Below are 14381 nucleotides of genomic sequence, written 5' to 3' on the forward strand. Positions count from 1 at the left end.
TTCCACTTGTTTGCCTTAAAAAACTCTTTGGTTGCTTTTGCAGTATGCTTTGGGTCATTGTCCATCTGCACTGTGAAGCGCCGTCCAATGAGTTCTGAAGCATTTGGCTGAATATGAGCAGATAATATTGCCCGAAACACTTCAGAATTCACCCTGCTGCTTTTGTCAGCAGTCACATCATCAATAAATACAAGGGAACCAGTTCCATTGGCAGCCATACATGCCCACACCATGACACTACCACCACCATGCTTCACTGATGAGGTGGTATGTTTTGGATCATGAACAGTTCCTTTCCTTCTCCATACTCTTCTCTTCCCATCATTCTGGTACAAGTTGATCTTTGTCTTATCTGTCCATAGGATGTTGTTCCAGAACTGTAAAGGCTTTTTTAGACGTTGTTTGGCAAACTCTAATCTGGTCTTCCTGTTTTTGAGGCTCACCAATGGTTTACATCTTGTGGTGAACCCTCTGTATTCACTCTGGTGAAGTCTTCTCTTGATTGTTGACTTTGACACACATACACCTACCTCCTGGAGAGTGTTCTTGATCTGGCCAACTGTTGTGAAGGGGTTTTTCTTCACCAGGGAAATAATTATGTTGTCATCCACCACTGCTTGTTTTCTGTGGTCTTCCGGGTCTTTTGGTGTTGCTGAGCTCACCGAAGCGTTCTTCATTTTTAAGAATGTTCCAAACAGTTGATTTGGCCACACCTAATGTTTTTGCTATCTCTCTAATGGGTTTGTTTTGATTTTTCAGCCTAATGATGGCTTGCTTCACTGATAGTGACAGCTCTTTGGATCTCATATTGAAAGCTGACAGCAACAGATTCCAAATGCAAATAGCACACTTGAAATGAACTCTAGACCTTGTATCTGCTCCTTGTAAATGAGATAATGAGGGAATAACACACACCTGGCCATGGAACAGCTGAGCAGCCAATTGTCTCATTACTTTTGGTCCCTTAAAAAGTGGGAGGCACATATAGAAACTGTTGTAATTCCTACACCATTCACCTGATTTGGATGTACCCTCAAATTAAAGCTGAAAGTCTGCAGTTAAAGCATAGCTTGTTAATTTCATTTCAAATCCATTGTGGTGGTGTATAGAGCCAAAAAGAAGAGAATTGTGTCGATGTCCCAATATTTATGGACCTGACTGTATATACCCACACTGGGCAGATTTTTAGAGTGTGTCCCATATTTGACAGAGATAATAATTTACACTATTATTAAAACACAGTTTTGCCATGTGGATTTTACACAAAAGGTTGAATGTCTAATGGAATTGGCAAAAAAGTGTGTAGATACTGTATGCCCTGATATTCAGTGGCATATAGGTTTCAAAATGTTTTGTGGGTGATTCTACTAGCTATTCTATTTTGCCATAGAAATAAATAGGTTGTATTATTAAGAAATACAGTATAATATTAGGTCAGAGTTCAATATTAGGTCATACAGGTCATACACAGTTCACTTACCTTAGGCACTAAAATGAGCAGTTTCTCACAAATGTTTAATATTTAGAGATAAAAGGCTAGTCATTTGGGAGACATTAAGGAGGTGTCCAAATCTTTCCATTTCAGTACTTTTGTGTCAGTTTAAATTAATAAATGACCACAATTAATCACTGTGATAAATGTTTATTCAATACAATGACTGGAATATATGGCCATGAAAACTGCTTTAACAAATAAAAAACAATATTTTTATCCATAAAAACTAGTGAAGCCAAAGGATATATACTGGCCCTCAATCCTATCATGTTCTCTCCAATTTATTTTCTGTGCAGTTTCTTAGTGCTATAAGATCATTTAAATGATCTTTTGTAGTAGGCCCTGACAATATACATGGCACAAGAAAAGCAATTTAAAGGCAGCTAGAGTGGAGTTAATTAAACTGTTGCTAAAAAGAATGATTGCTGCATTTTACTACTGTAAATACATTTAAAACAAATCCCAAAATGTGCTGCAATAAGAGCCACAAGCAAGATTTCAGTTCTTTAACTTGATAATAATTGACAGATATTTATCAAAATACTGCATTTTATGTACATTGTAAATGTTTTTTTCCTCAGTCCAGAAAAAGCTGTATGAAAACTGTACATTTCAGTAACTAGTAGACTGGAGGCACTCCACAATGTCACCAGCTAGTCTACAGAGGATGTAATCCAACACATTTACACAGATATAAAAAGAGTAGTTTGCAATGTCTTTCACACTATGATTCACTATGATTGACTTCCCTCAGCAGCCACTTAGAAGCAAAATGATTGCTTGGCAAAAACATTTAATTGGGAGTTTTTACAAGTTCCTGACTTGACTTGAGGTCTTCTTCCAGGACACGAAAATAATTGCTGAAATATCTTTAAATGGAGCCGAGGTCTGTGCCCAGAAGTGTCTGCAAACTCATGGATTTATATTTCTTTTTTTGGAGGGGGGAGATGGGGCTAGCTAATTGGATTGGATTGCACTCATATTACTGGACAGTAATGTACGTGTCCCAGCTGTTGCGGTTCACGATGATGTCATCCTCGTGCTTCATGCTGTTCAGGAGGTACTTGATCCCTGCTTTCACTCCTGTCTTCACTCCCGCCCCCAGCGCGTAGCCGGCCACCCCTGCTGCGCCCCCGGTGACGACCATGAGGGCATCAGTCCCCAGGTCCACAGCGCTGAGGATGGCCCTCTCCTTCGCCATCTCGGAGCAGTTGACGGAGGCATAGTAGACGGCGGTCCCCAGGTTGTAGAGCGTGCTGACACCGGGGATCCACTCAACCACACTGTAGACACGCTCCTCCCGCTTGTTGACGCAGTTGATCTGGTGGCTGCGTCGAACGCGCCTGGCCAGGGGCTCCTGGCACTCACGGATCCAGCTCTCTGACTGGGAGGCAGTGGGCACAATCCGGCCGCCCCTCCTCAGCACTGCCCGGTACTCCCCAGGGCTTGCCCCACTAGACACCCCAGCACACTTGGCACCAAGGTTTTCACAGGTCTGTACCGCTTCCTGAATCCTGCCCTCCTCCCCAGCTGTATCTCCCAATAGGAAGGTCCCATTCACCCGAGTCCACCCCTGGCACCTTTCCTGCCTCTCATCCCCGCCTTCTTCCACACCTTCCCCCGCTGATTCCCCTGTCCCGGCCAGCTGCTGGATGTTGAACATGACAGCCTGCAGGTGGCGCCCTGCCTGGGTATTCCCCATGGGTGGGGCCGGAGCCGCAGTGGCATGGGGGTAAGAGCTCCATCTAATCAAGTCCTTGATCTCCAGCAGAAGCTCCTCTGTGTCGGCCATGCCCAGTAGTTCAAACAGCTGCAGTATCAAAGTCTTGGCCTCCTGGGGGCAGCCAGACACCCCCAGAACTGGCACCAGGGAGAGGCCCAGCAGCTCACGGGGGAAGAGGGCCAAGGAGGTGCCCCCCAGGGAGGCAGAAGCCAGCAGCTCTTCACAGCTGGCATTGCCCAGCAGGGGGGCTGCCTGCACCTTGTCCCGGAGCATTGCCGTGATCATTGATACCAGACGCAGGGCTGCCTGCTCCCTGTCTTCTTCCTCCAGAGATGCCTCACCCAGCCCCAAAACCCTCTTCTCTGGGTGACCATGCTCCAGAGGCGACCCTGAAATGAAAAATTTCCTCTCCTGCTTTCCTTTCTCCTCGTCCTCCACAGCCAAGCCATGATGCAGTCCATCATCCAGGCCAAATGGACTTTGAGAGATGGAGAAAGTGGAGCCGGTCAACAAGAGCTGGATCACGAGCAGCCAGGTCAGGTCCAGGTTCATCATACTGCCAGAAAGCAATTCCCCCCTCAACTTCAACAATAACAGGCTGAGAATGAGATGAGAATTATTTAAGACTTTATAAACAAAAATGTACATTATATTATACACACTTATACATATATGTGACCATTTGTTCTACTATTGCCTGCTTCCAAAAGTCAAACTGACGCAGTTGTCCTGCGAGATTAAGCGTCGGCGCTCTTTCTACATCAAAGGATTCCTGTAAAAAAGCAAAAGCAGCCCCAGGCCAGCTGCTCTGAACCCATCTGTATGATTATTACAGTTCTCAGGACATCCAAAAACACTGCTGAATTTGTCAGCACTAGAAAGTTCTTCAAAATGACCTTGCAAAACTGCAAACAAAAGTAGCGTCAAAACATTTTTGCAACTGCTATTTTAATTTTCCATTTTCATTTATTCAAAATTATTCAAAAAATGTAATGTTTGTTAGCTGTCAGAAGTTTTACTGACAATGAAATGTTCAACTTCACAATTCAAACAATTACACTGCAACCAGTGTAAAAAATTACATTATAAACAGAACCCTATTCTGGTCATAAAAATGCAGTAATTAAATATTCATTTTTTGTTTTATGGAGATTGTTTTAATAGTATTTTTCGATTTTACTGCACAGACTGAGTAAAAACTTTATTCTCCAAATGCCACCTGTCATCACTCACCAGGAGCAGAGCTATCCAGCCTGTATTTTTCTGAAACCAGGATGCCTGAGTATGTCAGAACTCTTCCCCACAGGGGAAACATATAGAGATCACGTCTTTCCCAGTCGCCAATGGGATTCTCATGATAAAAGTCCCCCCTCTCTTCCCCCCACCAGCCCCCCTCGATTCGTTGGCCTTCTTGCTCAATAGCGAGGACAAGGCTGGAATATTGATTCACGTGGAGAGGGCCCATGTTTTCCAAAGGGGTTTTGTTTGTTTGCCCTCCACGTTCTCTCTCCCACTGCCTGGAGAGGATAGGGGGCTTTGTCTTTGACCCAGATACTTGGTGACTGTCTTTCTTCATGCCAGGGGTTTTTTTTTTTTTGGTGGGGCCAGTTGGGGTGACATCTTCATCAATTCCGCCGATCGTTCGTGGAGTTTGAGGGCACCATGGGGGGTGAGAACTGCACCGTGTTCCCACAGGCCAGCACATGTTATGCACGAACAAGAGCCGGGCATGCCGATGATACGAGAAAACATTCTTCTGCAGAAGGGATGAAGTATGAAGGGACTGTCTTCCCGAATGCTCTATACTCTGTGTGAAACATTCATTCTATAGATTCCTACCATGATACTGAACTTGTTATTAACTTTTTTTCGTGTAAGAAAACCATGCTTCCAGTTGAGGGTGGTTTATGCAGACCCAAGAAACAATATTCTTTGCCATGACTAGCCTATTTATTATAGATTTTACAATTACCTCCAGTCCAGGCACGCTTGACCTTAATGTTCAGCTCTCTAGCACTAAGAGTTGATTTAACACTCAACATTTAACTGTGCAGGAATGTTTTTACAACTTTATGAAAGTAGGTGAAGCCCCCCTGGAGGTCCATGTCATGCACTGTTTTCACAGGACAAGATGTGCTCGTGACCGGATAAAAAGGTTAAAACGTTATTAGTTGTTTTGTGTATATGGTCATTTAAAATGCATGGTTCACTATACCTCACAGTCACTCTGAGAGAAATAAGTAGTAGCCATGATTGCAGTTGTACATTTTCCACTCAAATTAAATATAGGTTCAGGACAGAGGTCGAAACGATTGTCTTTCAGTTACGGGAATGAAGACATTAGTGAAAGCTGGGATCAAGTACCTCCTGAACAGCATGAAGCACGAGGATGACATCATTGTGAACTGCAATATTGGGACACGTACATTACTGTCCAGTAATATGATCACTGTCCGTTTTAATCTCTTCAGTAACATGGAGACCTTCATGCCCAGAAGTATACTCTGTTATCTGCTTTTGAATGACCAGCAGCAAACACTACTAATGGTGAGAAAAAGACCACGATTGAAAATGCTTCTATTTTGCATTCTTTTCTAACTTAATAATATTTAAAAAATCATTACAAATTATATTATCAGCATAATAATGTGAGTGAAAACTTTGAAAAAAACCCCATTCATTTCAGAATTTCTTAGTATTTGGTATGTCCTCCTTTTGCTTTAATGTTAGCGTGCACTCACAATGCTGGCATGGACTCCACAAATCTGATCCATGTTATCCCAACATTATTTTACAATGTTCCAATGAGCATCTTCTGATGTTACTGAATTCTTGGCTTTTATCAGTCTTGAAGTGCCCCCATAAATCTTCAATGGATTTGAAGTCAGGTGATTGTGGATTGTGCAGCTTCAAGTTCTTGCACAGCTATGAAGTAAGTTTGTTTTACATTTTTCAAAATCCTAAAACTTTCTGTTTATTTCCATGATTACGTGCTAAAATAACTCCCAGATTTAAATGTGGTCAGACTTTAGGACCCCTCTTGGTTTTAGCTAAATCATGACTGTCTGATCAGTCAACCTATGGAGCTGCTGAGCAGTGATGCTCGCTAGAGGGCACCGTTTCGTTTTCTGTGGAGACAAGCCTCCTGCTGGTTGCAGGTGGAATTTGTCCAAGACGAAGTAATACATAACCAAGTGAGGTATGGATGAAGGGCAGTGGGGAATCTGGCTCAGATACTATAACAGCTGCAGAAAGAATACTGCTAGCTGAGATGCATACAAAGCCACAAATCTCCTTTCTTTCATGAGAAAAAGCAGTTAATTGATTGATCAATCAAACTAACAGAACAGGACAGAACAGGTATTCATGTGTGGATGGGGAGAAAATTGATATCTGAAATGAATTTGGAATGTTTTGGATTTTGTTGACCAGAAACGTACTTGCAGCAACATGTCAAAATAGCCATTATTCTTTGTTCAGTCCTGTATTTGTTTATGTCTGTTGCCTCCTTTTAGCAAACACAGAGCTTTCTCAGCTAATTTGGGCTGCTTGCCTCTTGATATATGGTTCACTTTTAAACTACAGTATGTGATGTTTCAACCTATTCTTCTTTGGTAATGCACGCATGTTATTCTATTGGCTATTGCAGTGGTTCCCAACCCTGTTCAGGAGATCTACTGTCCTCAAAAAGCACCCCTCTTTCAGCAGCTAGGGATCTCATTGAACTGCTAATTAGTAGAGTCAAGTGTGCCAAATTGAAATGAAAACCTACATGACATCAGTTTTCCAGGAACAGGGTTTGGAACCACTTGGCTGGTCTCTAAAAAATAGTGATTGTGCCACAAAGGAGCTGTTGCTGGCAGAGTTTGTTCCCTTAACTCCCCCAATACAATATATTGTATTTTCTAAAATAAGAGTGTATGTTAAACCATTATCTGGGGAGAACGGCATTGGCACGACATTGAACTTTAAAGGAAGTCCATAATGGGCCTCCTTGATTGATCTCTTTGCATCTCTCAGTGTCATCTGCATGTGGCTATCTTTGTAATAACTAGAGGATGCTGGGAAAAGAGCAAAAGAGGCAGGAAAGCAAGATTAAGAGGGAGGAGCCGATCAAGCCGGCCATCTTAATGAAGTTACAGAAGAGTGAGATCTAGTCAAATGCTCCTCTCCTCTGCTTTTTCTTCTCCCGGAAAGAAAATAATTCATTTATGCAGAGATGGAAAAATAATCACTATATCTTTTGAATTGTTTAACTGCAAAATTACTGGGGAAAGGACATTGCCCTGATGTACACATCAATAGATCTCATGTCCGACTCATGTTGACGAGGGATAGCTGTAGGCTAATGTCATTACGTCGCTGCGTCAAATGTCAAAGATGATTGATGGTTTCCCCCTTCCTCCCAAGTTTTACAACCAACTCAAACTTCAACATAAAGCAAAACAAATTAACATAATTGGACAAGACAGTTGTTCCAAAATAATAAAAACACAAAATTAAAAAAATAAAAACTGTTCAGTGAACAAACAAATATTGCCGTCCCTTGTACGTGAAGTGGCCATTGTGCAGCCACATAAAGACTAAGCCTCTTGATGAGCCGTGGGGCTCATCATACCACGTTCACGATACATTTATGATATAAATGATCTGTTTTGTATCACAATAAGATACCGAATATGAAAAATAGATAAGTGTCTCTCACATGATTTGTCTTTCTCCCACAATGGGGAAGTGGGCTTCATATTGTGGCACATGGCATCACCAGCCATTGTATTCAGCTCATATTCAGCTGTTTTTTTCAGCACTGGGGAAATGGGGGGGGGGTTGCTCAGCCATCCTGAGGCCCCTGCTGGACCATCATCTTCAAAAACAAGTGGATGACGTGGCCTGGATTCGTGTACATATTGTGCTTTTTAAAAAATATGTTGAGGGCATGTTACAACTTCCATCAGTAAGTCACAGCAAGGTCTTGGTTTAATTTAGCTACCTCTCTATTTGAGATGACGGAGTATAGATATCAATACAACAATACATATTTTTATAGCTATCAGAATAGCACAGAAAATACGAAGAATATGTGGATGAAATGAATACATCTGGACACACACAAATTGCTTCCACCGCATACAGAGGCAGGAATAGAGCCCTCAAGAGTGACCATTGGGAAAAACCCTCAGGGAGAAATCCATTACTGGCCCTGAAAATCTTAACTAATTAGCTTAATTACAAGTCTTTAGCAGTGACATGAATCAGCCAAAGACAATGCGTGGTGAGGAAATGGTCGATCTCGCACTGGAATGCAGCCCGATGAATGCAGCCAACAGTCTTTCATCCTGCCAACTGAAATGAATTTGACACATTATTGAACCCGTTCATTTATGTGTAGAAAAAAGGTGTGAATGCTCCCTGTTTGATTTGGGGCAAAGCCAGGTTTGGCAAGAAGCTGGAGGAACGACATATGAACGTTGGGGAGGGTGATCCAGATCTCGGTGGACTGATGGCACCTGGCTGTGCAGATGGGGTGACGGGCAGAGCTGCAAACAACAGGGCAGGAGGGAGAAATCCTCGTGGGAATGAGGAACAGCCAGCCTTTTGTCACATCAAGTGCATTGGACTAGTTTGCTCACTCACGTTTCAAAGATTTTAATCAAACACCACATTGAGGACCAATGGACTGAAATGGCCCACAAAACACTGATATCAACCACTTCGCACGAAAAGCATAGTGACTGACCTCATGGGATGAGGTTCGGTTCGAAGAGGAGATGACTGGGATACATTTTTTGTTTGTTTGATTATCCTGCCCTCTGGTCCTGAATCTAATCCTGTCCATATCAGTGCTGATGGGCAGGGGCGCCAGCGCTAACTGTCTAAATTGGATGTGCTATGGCACAGAGGAAAAGAAAGATATTCTTTTGAAAAGGTGGAGTCTTTTTGAAACCTTTCATGAAGTTAAGCGGTTTGGTGTCTATATCAGTGCCAGGATAGAGTGGGCGAGTGAACAGTTTGCATGGAGACAGGAGGTGGCTGAACTGATGTTTTTCAGGAGTGACAGACACATTGGCAAGGCAGATGGCTGTGATCTAGTGTGTAGTGTGTAGTGAGGCAAATGCATGAGTAGGTCAATTGTTTAACAGAGGTAATAGCCTGGGCCAACTGCTGTACATTTGGGCTGTTGCCACAGCAGCAAGAGTTTGTGATGACGATCACGATGATGATGAGTCAAACAATAAAATTAACTAGTTAATTGTCAGATTTACTATGATTAACTGCGATTCATTTAATTGATAAAATGTGCTCAAATAATTTCAAATGAATTTCATTAAAAAACATTAAATTGTATTTAAAGATATAGAAACACAGAAACAAATATAATAAAAATGAAAAAGCAAACCATCCATCCATCCATCCATTATCTGAACCCGCTTATCCTGAACAGGGTCGCAGGGGGGCTGAAGCCTATCCCAGCATACATTGGGCGAAAGGCAGGAATACACCCTGGACAGGTCGCCAGTCCATCGCAGGGCACACACACCATTCACTCACACACTCACACACTCACATACTCATACCTACGGGCAATTTAGACTCTCCAATCAGCCTAACCTGCATGCCTTTGGACTGTGGGAGGAAACCGGAGTACCCGGAGGAAACCCACGCAGACACGGGGAGAACATGCAAACTCCGCACAGAGAGGCCCAGGACCTCCTTGCTGTGAGGCGGCAGTGCTACCCACTGCACCATCTGTGCCGCAAAAAGCAAACCCCTTGATTTAATTAAATACAATTTTTAAGTGTATATACTGTACAATTTAATCAAGTCAGACTTAAGTTTTTTGGGATTCAGTCAAACAATTTAGGAATAAACAATTCTACAATATATTAATTTCCCGCTTTTGTTTGAAATGTTTTTGATATATGGTGTATATACTGTATGTAAAATGATTTTCTTGCAGCAATGAAGAGGTAAGCAACAATGGTAGGTCACATTCAGTAAGTTGTACTATTTCTGTAAAAGCTATTTTAAATGTTGTAAAATGTTGCTACTTTAAATATTAATTTGGACGTGAGGAAGCAACAGATGCACCAAAGTATTTGTGTCTGTAGTGAGATGCTGGTGCAGAACAGCGGTTTTTCAAGTCTATACAAATCTATTGGGGTATAGTATTCTACAAAATAAATAAAAATGCAGGTATTTAGCAGACATAAAACAAAAAAGTGTTGCAATAACTGCTTCCTGAAGATGAGACAGTCAAAGCGCATGTACTCTACACGATTACCAGACCATGATTAGCAGAGGGCAAAAGTTGCTTCATTCTGTCGCAAACACAACGTCATGCCCTGTGCTGCCAGATGATAATAAACTTAATGTTCTTGCTCTGAATACAAGTTGCATGCTTTTTTGTTGCATTGCATCAACAATGACCTTGGACTGGCAATTACTAGAATATTGATAAATAGCTTCGCATCAGCTTGTAGATAATGCAATGACACCCTCAAGACACACTTTTTTCTGCCAAGCTCATTTGTTGGAACAAAACAGAAACCAAAGCGTGCAGGTTCATCTACATAAATGATTAAAAATAGCTTAAGAAATATGACAGCTTCTGCAATAGGAAAAATGTGTGTAACCAAATGATCAGTGTTTTCGCATTGGTTCATACCTTTATAATGCATTTACAAATCAAGGCTTCTAATGAATGGATTTAGGTACAGATCTGTCATTAAAGCAATAGCTTACTGGAAGTAAATTAAACCATTTACAGCAGAACACTGCACAAGTTGTAGCAGTGACATTGAAATGCAAGCCATTGGGTTAAGTCAAGTTGAGTTGAACTTGTTCAGGTGATGATTTATGAAATAAAATGCTCATAATGAATTATTTAACTGCTTTCTAATTTCAAGCTGTTGCTACTTTCATAATGACTTTTGTCACATATTGATCTTTCTGTGCTATGGAAAACACTGATAGGATGTACAACATGCATCGAATTTTCTGGAAAATTGGGATTATATTTGAAATTCAAACATTTTAAATGAATGTATTCAAATTAACATTGACAGTCCTAAAAATAATATATGCATTTATAGTGCAGTTCACAATTCCAAAATAGCTTGGGTGATTTGCTGCAACCATTTTGTACATTTTTAATTCTCAAGAACATATGAATGGCTACAGCTGTCCAAGAGATATGTGTTTAAAACTCACCTGAACAAAATCAACCAGAGCTGATTACTCCTGAACCCCAGCTGTGTGAGCCAATCACTGTCCATTGTGCTGAAGACCTCCCTGGGGAAGAGAGGTGAAGAGGGACAGTGGAGAGCAGCCATTGGGAGGGGGGGATTGTGGGGGATTGTGCTACAACTCTCATCCACTGTCATGGCTGATAATTTCCCTCACAATCTCACCTAGCCCACTGGTTCTCAAACTTGGTCCTGGGGACTGCGGTGCATGCTGGCTTTTGTTACAGCCAATCTCTTGCTCAATGAACTATTTAAGTGCTTTCATAAATTGTCGTTAAACTCATTATCATTTGCTTATTCTTCATTAGCTATCAAATGGTTAGTTTTAGTGCCCTGTGAGCACACTTTCACCATTTAAGAGACTGTTGATTTGCCTGAGTCTTTAATTTGATCACAGATTGTTTTGATTATCTCTTTTCATATAATCATTTGTAAAATAGCACAATGAGCACAATGTGAATATGGGATATCATTCTTCATGGCATGCATACCTATTTCTGACATAATGTGCCTTAAGAGGGTAAATAATCCCTAAAACATGAAAACCGAACAGCTGGGTAAAATTCTGGGATTGCAATTGTGGTCAGCATGCACAAGGATCCCCAGGACCGAATTTGAGACTTAGTAAACACATTATATTGCGACTATTTAACGACAAAAGTATTGAATATACGATCATTATTCCAGATTTATACATCATTTATGAAACAACTGTCAAAATAATTTCAAAATCCCTGCTGCCAAATGATACTGCTCCATAGTTTATCATTTCAGCCCTGATAAAATCCTACATCAGTAATGGCAAATGAAATGAAACCATTAAAATGGGGGACTGTGGATAAAAAGGGCTGTAATTCCTGCTGCATACCATCACATTAAAACTGACAACATGTTCCTTTTTATTTGAAATGTAATGTACTGGAGTACAGAGCCAAGACAACAAAAATCATGACACTGTCCCAATAGTTTTGCATTTAACTGCATATGTATACCCCCTGGTAATCTGTGCACGTGCTCAGAAGTGTTCTTTGTCCTCCTTGCCGTATTGAAGTGCAGATGCCGGTTCAGAGCAGCCTGCTTGCTAGCTGCTCCCAATACTTTTGCAATGAACTGCATATGACATGTGTACATGTATAGTGTAGATACAATGTGTACATGCAGACATTGTAGCTACGCCGATGCTTGTAAATACTGAACAGATATTATGGAAGACAAACCACTCTTTAGCCCAGCCTCCATCTACACTTGTCTGGACTCACATGCATCATCCTAATAACCTGTCCAAGAGGCCTGCTGCAGGCGTGGGAGCCAATGATTCAGTGTCCTAAACTCTCATTCTAAAAACTAATAAAGCAGACTGGGTTAGTGACCTCTCAAGGGACTGACAACCAAACGCTCTGCTACAAAAAATGCATTTTCTCTCTCTCTCTCTCTCTCTCTCTCTCTCTCTCGCTCTCGCTCTCTCTTTCTCTGTCTCTCTGTCTCTCTGTCTCTCTCTCTCTCTCTCTCTCTCTCTCTCTCTCTCCCTCTCTTTCTCCCTCACACTCACTCTCTTGCTCTCTTTGTATGTGTATCTCACTCTCTCTTGCTCACACACATTAATCATCCATATAACCAAAAATAAAATTGGACAGCTTCCCAGTTGGTTTCGGTATAATGCGATTCGGCTACATCGCAGCTACATATGTCTCTGTGCACATAATGTACTCTACAGGAAAGTGCAGAATGGAATATAGGCTCCCAGAAGATTGCCAGGTCACACTTGTACCATCGTAAACGAGGCATACTTTCATAGACATTTACTTTTCCTCCATGATGTCTCTATTTAACCCTTTCACAGCTACATTTTCCTCCATCTTTCCTAGGATCTGATGGGCCCATGTCGTCAGACAGACGACGAGAGCCTTCTCCAAGACAGAGGGGAGCATTATTTCTAAGCAATTTGAGATGCACATGTGTTTATGTACTGTATACACGCGTGAGCATTTTGGCATCGGATGTCTTGATGAGGGAACGATAGGAAACAATGGTCTATTCTTAAAATCAGAGTGTGTTACACAAGTCTTTGTTGTAACGCAGCCATGAGTGACTTGTTTTGATGTATACACGTTCCCGTGAAAATGCTCTATCCAACCCAAGCGCCCACGAATATGTCATCACATTTTCATTTGCACGCTTCATTTTATCCGTATGAACCTGCCCAAAGATGGATGGTGAAGAAAATCTGTCAATTGTGTTTATTATGAAACCCGCGTTATTAAAGTAATATAATTACATTGGTGGAGCTGGGAGAGTAGTAATGGATGACTTTTCTCAATCGAAGGAGAACAGTAGTGCTGAGTGCCCCAGGTCATTCAATTGCACAGGAGGAGGGTGGGCACCTGCCCATCTGTCACCACAAAAACACAGTGGAGATACTTCCTATCAATGAGATGTTAGGGTATATTCAGTATCTTATGTAGTACAGTTCTGGGTGCATACATGCATACACACAGACACAATCATATTCACAATCATAGTTAGTCATTATGCGCATACGCAAATTCATAGACACAGACAATACACCTACAATACAGAATATGTCAGTATACAACAATACGGACATATTCCACACACATGTAGTACAACATATACACATATTCGCCCTCACACAGAGAGACACACGTGCAGTCACTCACAGTAATGTACACATGTACACACATATTGTAGAGAAAAGTTCACGTGGTCTCTCCTACTACACGTACTCTATGCAAATGCAGGAGGACACAGATACACGCAGTACACTCTCGCACAAAATGAATGATTACAAATGAAATAAAAGTTAAACAAATGGTTACATGATTATGGTGAATTAAACATGGAACTTCACTGAAGAACTTCACAGGGACTGGTTGAGGGACTGCCAACAGAGACTATT

The 14381-nt window shown here is 41.5% G+C and overlaps 1 protein-coding gene across 5 annotated transcripts in view; it reads right to left on the minus strand.

Moving 5' to 3' along the window:
• Positions 1 to 1626: 1626 nt before the first annotated feature.
• Positions 1627 to 14381, minus strand: part of apof (apolipoprotein F) — a 28796-nt gene continuing 16041 nt past the window's right edge. For 2 of the 5 annotated variants that reach the window (XM_061220263.1, XM_061220262.1), the window contains exons 2-4: positions 13740 to 13853; positions 11430 to 11510; positions 1627 to 3816 (exon numbers count right to left, since the gene is read on the minus strand). In XM_061220263.1, coding sequence (XP_061076247.1) covers positions 2478 to 3816; positions 11430 to 11510; positions 13740 to 13741 — 1422 coding nt within the window. In that variant the 5' untranslated portion in view covers positions 13742 to 13853 and the 3' untranslated portion in view covers positions 1627 to 2477. Of the gene's footprint in view, positions 3817 to 4451; positions 4553 to 11429; positions 11511 to 13739; positions 13854 to 14381 lie in introns of those variants that run through there. The other 3 variants (XM_061220261.1, XM_061220264.1, XM_061220265.1) reach the window with 2 other exon arrangements.

Source organism: Conger conger, chromosome 14 (assembly GCF_963514075.1).
Source record: "Conger conger chromosome 14, fConCon1.1, whole genome shotgun sequence".
Taxonomy (NCBI): domain Eukaryota; kingdom Metazoa; phylum Chordata; class Actinopteri; order Anguilliformes; family Congridae; genus Conger; species Conger conger.